Below are 12,672 nucleotides of genomic sequence, written 5' to 3'. Positions count from 1 at the left end.
AACAACCACTGGTACTCTCCTTCATTTGTGTTTGACCGGAATGGCCCCCTTTTCCACCACAATTCTATGTGTTTACCCTCTCATTTCTCTCAGCTTTTCATCACTGAACACACCCCTCATTTCACTCAACACTTCATCAATGAATATATTAGTCACAGACAACACCTGCCCGGGAGCATGTGGATCAATAACAATACGCAAGTCAAATTGACCCCCCACCTCGAAATGGGTGGACGATCTTCGGCCACATACAATTTTCCTACAATGTCGTTATTTAAACACAATGGGAAAAGAAAAGTATCCCAACACTTCTATGTTTCCCCCTGGTATCCCCTAGGATTAATATCCTTGGGAAGAAGAGTAACATGAGGCCACTCTCTTTCCCACATCTTCTTGGATACAATGGCATGTAAAGAGCCAGAGCGCACCATCAGTTCCACCCATTCTCCAAAACCTGGAACAGTGCCTTAGGTCGAATCCTCCTAACATTTCCTTCAGAGCCAGGAAGCACCACCAATACCCGGTCTTCATTCTCATCTTCCCAACTAAAGTAATCAGTGACAGCCACACAAGATTTGGTAGGCTCTTTACAAACCTGGACATAATGTCCTCTACGCCCACAGTTCCTACAGTCCTTGTTTGATGCAAAACACCACTTAGAGTCACTAGAATGATATGTGCTTCCGCACTTGAAGCAGCCTATAGATCTAGACCCTCTCTGTGCCTCATTATTAAATTTACTGGTAGTAGCTTTACATGTGTCTTCCTTCATCCCGACTGCAGCAATCTCTCCTTCCACAGTCTTTTTTTCTACTAATTTCCTACATGGACTTCTACGACTCTTCCACTACCTTGGCAAACGAGATGGTATCCTTCAGAGAAGGATTCTTCCCTGCCCAAAGACGCTCGTGTTTTCTTACTTAAACACTGGACTATAAGTTGATCTCTGAATAACTCATTGGTCATTTGCCCGAATGTAAATTTTAAAGACAGCTCTCGTAATCCTGACACAAAGTCATGCAGAGATTCACCTGGCTCGTGAAATAACGATATTTTCCTCCATGGCAAATGTTTTTTACAATCGCAATATGGCTTCTTGGAGCACAACCTCAACAGGCTGATTGTCATTGCCTAACATCTGGGGTAAATATTTGAAAATATTATGCACTTCCAAGCCAATAGTGCCCACCAAAATCGATTTCTTACATTCAGGAGTGAATTCCAATCCATCATTAGCAATGTAGTTATCAAATAGGTCTATCCATTCTTCCCACTGCATGGAAGGTTGACTGTTGTGCCAGAAAAGGGGGTGAAATTACTATAGAGGAATTTGCAAGAATTTAAGAGGAGAGGGCAATGAGAGGGTAAACTTCAGATAGCACTGAAATACCAAGAGCTTTCCTCAGAAACCAAGTAAGCCTAATCCTATTAAAGACCGACTGCCTCACAAGACTTTTCCTCTAAGGTGTCATGTTATCAGTGACACTCGTTCCTCACAGCAGAGCCATCACCCTAAACACCACGAAAGCCTCTTCCACACAAGCGTGAAGAAAAGCGCAGGTAGGCACTCAAACGAGCAGCACAATTGAGCATGACAGTCTCGGCGCAGGGCAACGTTATTTGTTTGCTTCTTTAAAAGTGGGCAGGCGTTACAAGAAAGACAGTGACATGCTGACCGCACACAATGAAAAACAAAAACTCTTGTAAGCTGGTACCCGCCGACCCCGCTCCCAGCGCGGCTGTTACTCAGCTGCATCCGAACCACAGGCGGCCCCGGGAATTCTCTCATTCCAGTCAGGCGCACAGGTATCCGCTGCCTCTAAACCACAGACCGCCCCAGATATTCCCTCACTCCAGTCAAGCACACTTATCTGTTGTAGTCGCGCTGACCTCTGATGCCACCAGATGCCCCGCTAACTCAAAGGGAGCGCTCTAAGTTCTTTCTTCACAGACCGTAGCCACCTGGGCCTTGGAGCTCCTTGCTCCAACTCCTTTCCACAACGAGATCTGATGTCACAGTCACAACGTAAGGTTGGCGATCTTCGCCATAATGTCGAAGTGACAACACCACACACGTTGAACCAGCTGAAAACGTTTATCTCAATGACACGTGATTCTTCCCTCGCAAGCCAGGGAGCAACTGACTCGGACAAAACCTGGCACGCCATACATTCAAAATAACAAGCGGTAAGGACCTCACAATGCGATGGGAAACTCAGTACTACAGAGGCCCGCTGGAAAGGCCTTGCAAACATCTCCGTAAACAGAGTGAGGCCCTTTGCAAAGGCTCGGTAAACAGAGTGAGGCCCTTTGCAAAGGCTCGGTAAACAGAGTGAGGCCCTTTGCAAAGGCTCGGTAAACAGAGTGAGGCCCTTTGCAAAGGCTGGGTAAACAGAGTGAGGCCCTTTGCAAAGGCTGGGTAAACAGAGGGAGGCCCTTTGAAAAGGCTGGGTAAACAGAGCGAGGCCCTTTGCAAAGGCTGGGTAAACAGAGCGAGGCCCTTTGCAAAGGCTGGGTAAACAGAGCGAGGCCCTTTGCAAAGGCTGGGTAAACAGAGCGAGGCCCTTTGCAAAGGCTGGGTAAACAGAGCGAGGCCCTTTGCAAAGGCTGGGTAAACAGAGCGAGGCCCTTTGCAATGGCTGGGTAAACAGAGCGAGGCCCTTTGCAAAGGCTCCGTAAACAGAGGGAGGCCCTTTGCAAAGGCTCCGTAAACAGAGGGAGGCCCTTTGCAAAGGCTCCGTAAACAGAGGGAGGCCCTTTGCAAAGGCTCCGTAAACAGAGGGAGGCCCTTTGCAAAGGCTCCGTAAACAGAGGGAGGCCCTTTGCAAAGGCTCCGTAAACAGAGGGAGGCCCTTTGCAAAGGCTCCGTAAACAGAGGGAGGCCCTTTGCAAAGGCTCCGTAAACAGAGGGAGGCCCTTTGCAAAGGCTCCGTAAACAGAGGGAGGCCCTTTGCAAAGGCTCTGTAAACAGAGGGAGGCCCTTTGCAAAGGCTCCGTAAACAGAGGGAGGCCCTTTGCAAAGGCTCCGTAAACAGAGGGAGGCCCTTTGCAAAGGCTCCGTAAACAGAGGGAGGCCCTTTGCAAAGGCTCCGTAAACAGAGGGAGGCCCTTTGCAAAGGCTCCGTAAACAGAGGGAGGCCCTTTGCAAAGGCTCTGTTAATAGAGAAAGCGATGGCTGTGTAAACAGAGGAAGGCAAGTTGGCATGGAGAGGAGTACATCTTAGGAAAACTGTGTAAACAACAGTAGTTATGCATGCTAGCAAAGCTGTGTAAATGGGTGAGGGGTATGGTATTGGGTCTTTGTAAATATTATAAGGCACTCAAGCCTGCAGCTACAATAGCAGGAAAAGGGGTATCCTAATGGGCTGTACAACCATAAGGATAAAGGGAAACTACTGCAGGGTTGATGATGAAGAAATGGTAGCAGGGTTGTTTAAATAGAAGGCACTTCTGTAATGCTAGCAGCGTTGTGCTAAAGTCTGAAGCCGGACTCTGGCTCAGCTCAGCGCCCTGCTGGTCGAGCTTGCATGTGGCACCTGCCCGTCGCTCACCCTTTACCCAGGATGTGGTATTAGGGTCAGAGTTGCCGACTTTGGGGAGCCAGGTTTGAGTCTTTGAGTCAGTTCAACATTCTGTAATTCAGAGCAAATTACTTAATGTGTCCGCGCCTATAACCAATGAACGGGAACCTTGAGTAATGTCATATCATACGCTTCAACACCTTTGAGTTGAATTGGCACTATATGAAAATGAAATGAAATCCAGTATTTGTAAAGCGCTCAATTACCCGAGGGGGTCATGGCGCTAGGAGCCGTCGGGAAGAGTAAGCGAGCTTTTGCGCAGAGTCACATGGTGCTGGGCTAACCTGCCGCCAGCTATCGAACCGTGAACCCTGTGCTCCGAAGTCAGGCACCCTGGCCGCTGTGCCACACCTCTTTCACAATATATAAGAACTGCAGTAAACGCGAGGCAAAAACAAAACTGTAACATAAGGAAAGGACAAATGACTACCCATTTACTGACTGGTCTGTGCACAGTGAAGCCAGAACACCTAGATAAATTGCGACTTCACTGCTTAAATTGAGCGATCTTTGAAAAATATTTGATTTTACCAAAACTCCTTGTTCTTCATTAGTCATTAATAATACTACAGCTTAGTAGACTTTGTGTGCAGGAAGAGAGCAGTGTAGATGCCTGTGGATAGGACTCAACCTAAAGAACACTACAGCTGAGTGTCAGAGAGAACATTGTGGCTTGGGCTGGAGTTCAATAACAATGCAGCATCACACAGACAAGTGTGCAGGGAGAGAGTAGTGTAGGATGCCAGCGCATGGGGCTGGACCTCAAAAACACTGCTACATCACACAGCAGAGTGTGCAAGAAGAGATACATATAGATGCGTGCGGAAAGATATGGAGTTAAATGACACTACACCATGTCAACACTGAGTGGAGGGACGCAAGTGTCTGGGGTGGTGCGTGAAGTTTAAGAACCTTTAAGTTTCACAAGTCTGAGTGTGAAGGGGGAGAGCTGTGTGGAAGTCTGTGCGCGGGCTGAAGTTCCCAAATACAACAGCATCAGAGACCTGAGTGTGCAGTCGCAGAGCGGCCTAATATTTTGGGAACTGCATCCTAACAAGTCCGAATCTGGAGAGGTAGAGCTCTGCATGAAGTGTGGGCAGGGCGAGTTCGGGAACAGCACATTATGATCACAAAGATACCAGGAGAGTGTGCGTGCTTGCAAAGCTTCACCGCTGTCTGAAGAGGGTGATACTACAAGGCAGGCCAGTTTATAAATAACCCCTTGGTAACAGCTGGCAGATGAATCAGTACAACAGCTAGAGGCCCTCAAGCCACTGACAGCGCAATGAACAGAGACCACAGGCCACACGCCACCAACAAGCCTTCCATAGAACGGCCATATGTATATATCATATCAACCCTGGCACAGGGTGCCCTCACCAAGGTCACATCGCCCCGTCTCAGCTATCAGTGAGAGCCCCCCTGGGCAGCATTGCTCGCCTACTTGCACTGGAGCTTTGAAAGGCGCCTGTCACCCAAAGCCACTTTCCAGCCGTGTTCACTTGTGGTTCCAGGTGCCACATCTCCAATTCCAAGCATTCCGATACAACCGTGTAAAATGTACATTATTTTGCTACATGAACTACTCCTACACACTAGATTGACACTGCAGCGCCCCACCCATCCCCTCATGTTACCAACCATCTATTTAACCACATCAACTGCAAAGAACACTTTACCAAGAATTACTGGCATTCAAATATAAATACAGTTAAATCGAGGTGTTATCACATTGGAGACTCCGAGGATAAAGTGTAACAAACGGGAATGCCTTCCAGCTGGAATCTGGGGCAGAAGGGAGGTTTATGTCCGAATCCGGGTCCCATGTTCTTGAAGGAGACTGAGGTTGGTTCTGGGAAGAACGAAGTGTACTGATATCCACATGAGACCTCCGCTACCCTGAATGATCTACCCGCGCTACTCCTGGCGGGGTTTAAGCAGCACCCTGAGAACCCATTACTGGCCACAGGTCTTAGAAAGTAGTGACGCGAAGAATAGTGAAATGACATCAGCCACAACAAGAGTGAATGTATGTGCGTGTGAATGTATGTGCGTGTGACGGGCTTAATACATAACGTCACAAATCTACCCCGACAATAAATACAAAATAAATGTGCTGATACTGTCCCATTTTGCCCTGGGCACCATGTAATATGCCATCCGCCAGGATATTCCGTTTCTTTACTGTGGGTACCGCATGCCACATACCCCAAGTATAGCGTCCCTTCTCGCCATCTGTACACTAGATACTAGATTCCGGACCAGTCTTGATCATGGTTACCACACGCTTGCCCTGTGCACCCTACCCGGTCCATTCCAGCAGCCCTGGTCATCTCCATGGATACTGCTATCCCTCTCCCCGCTGGCACCCTGCTTGTACCATCCTCAGCAGCGTGCCCTTCAGGGGCACTGAGCCATATCTCCTCCCAAAGATCCTGCACCCAGATGTCCATTTATTGTTCTTTGTAACGTGCACCGTGACCCCTTATGTCGGATACTCTTAACTATAATCCTGGGTACTGCACATACCCCCACCCCGCGGAGCCCACACACTCTTGCTTTGTACACCCCACCCCTGCCCATTCCGGGAGCTCTGGGGGTCCCAATGAACACTACATTCTCGCCCCATGCTTGTCTGAGCCCTGCCCGGAGCGCCACCCCCACACTGCCCTCCACCTGCCCAGTGTGCCCCCTCCCACACTGCCCTCCGCCTACCTGGTGTGCCCCCTCCCACACTGCCCTCCACCTGCCCGGTGTGCCCCCTCCCACACTGCCCTCCACCTGCCCGGTGTGCCCCCTCACACACTGCCCTCCACCTGCCCAGTGTCTTTCCTCCCACACTGCCCTCTACCTGTCCAGTGTGTCCTCCCACACTGCCCTCCGCCTATCCAGTGTGCCCCTCCCACACTGCCCTCCGCCTATCCAGTGTGCCCCTCCCACACTGCCCTCCGCCTATCCAGTGTGCCCCTCCCACACTGCCCTCCACCCCCCAGTGTCATTCCTCTCACACTGCCCTCTACCTGTCCAGTGTGCCCCCTCCGACACTGCCCTCCACCTGCCCAGTGTCTTTCCTCTCACACTGGCCTCTACCTGTCCAGTGTGTCTCTCCTCTCACACTGGCCTCTACCTGTCCAGTGTGCCCCCTCCGACACTGCCCTCCACCTGTCCAGTGTCTTTCCTCTCACACTGCCCTCTACCTGTCCAGTGTGCCCCCTCCGAAACTGCCCTCTACCTGTCAGCGTCTTTCCTCTCACACTGCCCTCTACCTGTCCAGTGTCTCCTTCCACACTGCCCTCTACCTGTCCAGTGTCTCCTCCCACACTGCCCTCTACCTGTCCAGTGTCTCCTCCCACACTGCCCTCTACCTGTCCAGTGTCTCCTCCCACACTGCCCTCTACCTGTCCAGTGTGTGTCTCCTCTCACACTGAGCTCTACCTTTTCAGTGTGTCTCTCCTCTCACACTGAGCTCTACCTGTCCAGTGTGTCTCCTGCCCCACTGCCCTCTACCTGTCCAGTGTCTTACCTCTCACACTGCCCTCTATCTGTCAGCGTCTTTCCTCTCACACTGCCCTCTACCTGTCCAGTGTCTCCTGCCCCACTGCCCTCTACCTGTCCAGTGTCTTACCTCTCACACTGCCCTCTACCTGTCAGTGTCTTTACTCTCACACTGCCCTCTACCTGTCCATTGTGCGTGTGCCCCCTCCGAAACTGCCCTCTACCTGTCAGTGTCTTTCCTCTCACACTGCCCTCTACCTGTCCAGTGTCTCCTCCCACACTGCCCTCTACCTGTCCAGTGTCTCCTCCCACACTGCCCTCTACCTGTCCAGTGTCTCCTCCCACACTGCCCTCTACCCGTCCAGTGTGTCTCTCCTCTCACACTGCCTCTACCTGTCCAGTGTGCCCCCTCCGACACTGCCCTCTACCTGTCAAGTGTCTTTCCTCTCACACTGCCCTCTATCTGTCCAGTGTGCCCCCTCCGAAACTGCCCTCTACCTGTCAGTGTCTTTCCTCTCACACTGCCCTCTACCTGTCCAGTGTCTCCTCCCACACTGCCCTCTACCTGTCCAGTGTGTCTCTCCTCCCACACTGCCCTCTACCTGTCCAGTGTGCCCCGTCCAACACTGCCCTCCACCTGCCCAGCGTCTTTCCTCCCACACTGCCCTCTACCTGCCCAGTGTGTCTCTCCTCTCACACTGAGCTCTACCTGTCCAGTGCGTCTCTCCTCCCACACTGCCCTCTACCTGTCCAGTGTGCCCCGTCCAACACTGCCCTCCACCTGCCCAGCGTCTTTCCTCTCACACTGCCCTCTACCTGTCCAGTGTCTCTCCTCCCACACTGCCCTCCACCTGCCCAGCGTCTTTCCTCTCACACTGGCCTCTACCTGTCCAGTGTCTCTCCTCCCACACTGGCCTCTACCTGTCCAGTGTCTCTCCTCCCACACTGTGCCTCCCTCGGCCTCTGTATCCCAGCTCGCCTCGAGGCTCCCCGGCGTCCTGGATATCTGGTGCCCTCTGTGCCGTGCTAGATACTGTGACCCTCTAGCCGCAGGTACCCCGGGGCCGGCACCGTGACACCCTTCAGCCACTGCCACCCCTCGCACTGTCATTCATCTCCAAGTGCCCCCACCCTTCACCCGTCCCTCCTCCCTCACCTGCCCATGGACCTGGCAGGTAGGTACGACCTCCACTCGCCCCTGTGTCAGCCGCCGCTTCTCACCTGGTCTCGGATCTTCATGAACACCATGGCCGCTCGTGTGGCCGTTCCCCCCGCCTCAAGGCCCCCGCGCCGCCGCCATGCCCCGGGCCCGTGCCCGCCGCCTCTCTGCTGCGAGCGCGCAGTCTTTCGTTACTTTCTACCGCCAGCGCCACAACAGCCGCCGCCCCCACGTCGCTCCACTCTCAGCCCGCCGCCCATTGGCTACACAGGGCCTCGCTCTCATTGGCCCGCTACAAAAGCGCTGCTCATTGGTTAGCACAAGACCACCGTCTCCTTGGAAAAGGGGCAACGACTAAGTGAAAGCCCCGCTGAGTAAAACATCCTTTGATTGGTCAAGTAGCTGTCAATAACGACGTCTGCGAAAACCGGGCAAAGTCTTGGAAATAAAAGAAATACTTCTGCCGCGGCTGTAACCCGTGCCTTCGGGTGCAGCTCGTTTCAGAATGGTCGCATTATGTTAGTGGTGAAGCCATATGCTTCTTTTATCCTAGGTTTGCATATAAACATTTCACATGTATATAAAATATTATTATACTTAAAACCCCGGTTTTAACAGAATTGACACTTTCCCATCTCACTACTGTTTATTTTGATTGAATAAATGGGAATCCCTAAATCAGAGTTACCACATTTCCCAGGTCTATGCGTATTGTTTTGCTCCAGTCCAGGTTTTTTTAGAACTCTGGAAATTGTAGTTCGTTTTAATACAAGACTACAAGTCTCAGAATTCAAAGGAAAAACCCCAGACTGTAGCAAGACATCACGCGTGGATCTGGGGAGTTTGGCAGGGCTGCCCTATTAACACAACTATTAATTATTGAGCTGGATCTGGAGGAGCTGTAGAGTGGTCCGAAATGTACACCAACACAATATTTTATTATTTAAACTCTTTATTAAGCCGGAGCGCCGGGATTCCGTGACCGTTATCTCAGCGGTCGGCGCCTCTACAAGATGGCCGCCTTCCGCTTCCTGTTTCCCCCTTCCTGTTCCGGCGACGGAACAACTAGAGCGTTACCACATATCTCCCCCCTTTATGCAAAACTCAAACAATATAACAACAAAGTCCTTACTTCCAGTTCATGTCAAAGTCCTTGAACTTCTCTGGTACCTTTACTGTTCTCCCCGCTCTGGTTTTCACTACTTCCATAACTCCTTCTCCCAGTTCCTCTCTGTCCTGTCTTCCTCCTGCACCTTCTCTCTCTCTGTCCATCACTTCCTCAATGCTCTCTTCCTTGCACCAGCCTCTCGTTCCTTCGTTCCTACCTCCTTCTCCTTCACTGTCTACCACTTGCTGCACTCCTTCTCCGACCTTCTCATTTCGCCTTCCGCTACATTCTTCTTCACCCTCGTCTCCTACATACTCTGCGCCTTCTTCCGTATCATTTCCCCACTTGATGATCTTGCTACACTTTGCCATTCTGTCCTGTGACCACACCTTCCCATCACTGAGCAAGGCAGATCGTGCGTAGGGCTCCAGTACTTGCAAGGGCGGTGAGAATTTGCTCTCTCCCTTCTTCTTGAGGATGGCCAACTTCACCCTTACCCAGTCGCCCTTCTCCAGTTCTGTGCCTTGCACGTTGCGTCTTTTGTCGAAGTGTGTCGTGTATGTTTCTTGTGCTTTTTCCAGATTTCTTCTTACCACGGCTGGCGACCATTTGCTCTGCACCACCCATTTTCTCCATGCTAAGTTGTCTCTGGTGAAGGCTTCTCTTCCTCTTAAAACTTTAAATGGGCTGTAGCCCGTGCTCCCTGGGGTGATCTGATAGGCCCAGATCATCTTCTCTAGTTATTTCTCCCAGTCCAATCCATCATTAATCGCCGCTTGGATGGTGCCCATGATCACTCTATTGAACCGCTCCACCTGACCGTTTCCTGCAGGGTGATAGATGGGCGTGTGTTTGACTTCTATTCCATTCCTGGCTGTGAAGGCAACCCATTTGGCGGAGGTGAATTGCGGCCCATTATCGCATGTGATGATCTTTGGGATTCCTTCTCTGACAAATGTGGAGCGTAAGAAGTTCACCACTGTTTCCGTGTCAGCATTCTCCGTCACCTCTACCTCCGGCCACTTGGAATATCTATCGATGAGAACCAAGGCATACTTCTGTGTTCCTTCTTTGTCGAGGACGGGGCCCATAATGTCAACTGACAACATTTCCCATGGGCCATCCGGGACTGGGAACCTTCCCAACGGTGGTCTTAGCATGCTCTGTGACTTGTCTGCCTTGGCACATGATTCGCACTGCCGTGCATATCGTTCTATCTGAACATCAATGGCCGGCCACCAGTACGCCTGCCTGGCAAGGGCCTTTGTCTTGGTGATGCCCTGGTGCCCCTCATGCAGTAAAGACATCAAATGATCTAGTATGCCACGTGGTGGGATCACTTTGTCAGCTCTCAATAGGAATATTGGATTCTCTGCCAGCGACAGTTCCTCTCTTACTTCCCAATATCTTCTAAGTTCTTCCTTGAGGTGCCTCTTTTCCGGCCACCCGTGGACCACGTATCCCTTGATGGCTTCCAAGTCGCCGTCCTCTTTATAGGCTTCTTCCCATTCCTGGGAACTGATCACGTTCTCTGTCTCCTGGATGGTGGCTACCACGTATCCTTCCCACTTGTGATTCTCCTGATCATCTGCTTCTTCCATGGCTGCCGCTCTGCTGAGGAAGTCTGCCACCTTGTTTTGCGGCCCCGGAATGTGTTCCACTTCATACACATAGTCTAGTAGTCTGAGTGTCATTTTCGCGATTCTAGGGGTCGCATGGGCATGGCCACTGGAAGTCAGCACTTTGACTAAGGGCTTGTGGTCCGTCCTCACCAGGAATTTTGCTCCCCACAAGTACTGCCTGAATCTTTCCATGGCCCAAACTACAGCCAGCATTTCTTTTTCTATTACGCTGAACTTTTCTTCATTGGGAGCGAGTGATCTCGAGGCAAAACTGACTGTCGACGTGTCTCCATTGGATGTACCATGTTACAACGCATACTGTTACAACTACCTACCGTTACAACGCGACCATTACAACGCATACCATTACAACGCATAGCGCTTTGAGGTGCTGGATAGTGGTAAGTATAATTTACTATTCTAACTCCAGTCCCCGTGGACCCTAGGGAAGGTGTTGGATAGTAAATTATACTTATTCCCTATCCTAGAGCGCCCCCCAGCGCAATGCGTTGTAATGGTATGCGTTGTAAAAGTTGCGTTGTAATGGTAGTGCGGAGTAAAAGATGCGTTGTAACGGGTGTATACCATCTCCATTCTCAGACTGCTGCATAAGAACCGCTCCCAAACCACGGTCGCTGGCATCTGTTGTTAGGATATATGCTGCCGTGGGGTCAAATCCTTTAAGGGGAATGGTGGCTCCCATTTCCCGCTTGAGGGTGTAGAATTCTGTCTGTTCCTCCTGGCTCCATATGAACTTGTTCTTTTCTTTCAGAAGCTGGGGCAGGAGATGTGTTTTTGTTGCAAAGTGAGGAATGAACTTGCTGTAATACTCGGCCATTCCCAGGAATGACCGAACATCCTCTTTCTTGTTCGGAGTGGGGGCTTCCAGAATGGCTTTCATGTTGGCCTTCTTCGGTTCTATCCCTTTTTCGCTCACCTCGTGCCCCAGGTAGGGGACGGACTGCACTCCGAACTTGCATTTTGTCCATTCCGCTGTCAGTCCATTGTCCTGTAATGTGCGCAGCACTTTGTGTAGTTTCTCGTTGTGATCTTTCTTGGTTCTTCCCATGACCAATATGTCGTCTTGGAAGAACTGTACATCCTTCACGTTCTTCAGGATCCTGTGCATCATCTTCTGAAAGACTGCCGCCGCTGAGGCCAGGCCAAATGGCATTCTCACAAACTCGCAGCAGCCGAAAGGTGTGATGAAGGATGTGAGGTGGCAACATGATGGAGGCAGTCTCACTTGGTGGTAGGCCGACGATAAGTACACTGTGGAAAACCACTTGATGTTTTTGGTCTTCGCCAGCATCTCATTTATGCGGGGCAGGGGGAACTTGTCGATCACGATGTTCTTGTTCAGCTCCCTGAGATCGACACACAGCCGCACCTTGCCATTGGGTTTCTGGGCTACCACCAGAGGTGAAAGCCATTCTGCACTCTCTATGGCTCTGATCACTCCTTCTTTTTCTAGCCTGTCCAGCTCCATCTGTACTGCTTCTCTGCAGCGGAATGGGATGTTCATCACTTTATGAATTACAGGTTTTGCTCCTTCTTTAAGCTTAATGAGGTGTTTGTACTTATATAGTTCTCCGATTTGTCCGTTGAACACTTTGGGGTATGCTCTGTGCCATGACTCCGCATCATCTTTCTCTTACATGTCCATGAGTAGGATTTTTTCAATGCCGCCTGGGTTGAGTAGTATTC

General features: G+C 50.9%; 1 protein-coding gene across 2 annotated transcripts in view; it reads right to left on the bottom strand.

Annotated features, from left to right (window-relative positions):
* Positions 1-8,496, bottom strand: part of ANKRD28 (ankyrin repeat domain 28) — a 730,284-nt gene extending 721,788 nt beyond the window's left edge. Inside the window, exon 1 of one of the 2 annotated variants that reach the window (XM_086942193.1) lies at positions 8,298-8,496. In XM_086942193.1, the coding sequence (XP_086798319.1) occupies positions 8,298-8,324 (27 nt within the window). In that variant the 5' untranslated portion in view covers positions 8,325-8,496. The remainder of the gene's footprint in view (positions 1-8,297) is intronic. The other variant, XM_086942192.1, reaches the window with a different exon arrangement.
* Positions 8,497-12,672: the final 4,176 nt, after the last annotated feature.

Source organism: Lissotriton vulgaris, chromosome 10 (genome assembly GCF_964263255.1).
Source record: "Lissotriton vulgaris chromosome 10, aLisVul1.2, whole genome shotgun sequence".
In the NCBI taxonomy this organism is placed as follows: Eukaryota; Metazoa; Chordata; class Amphibia; order Caudata; family Salamandridae; genus Lissotriton; species Lissotriton vulgaris.
Note: the sequence above shows the minus strand (reverse complement) of the source record. Positions and strands in the feature narration are given on the sequence as shown.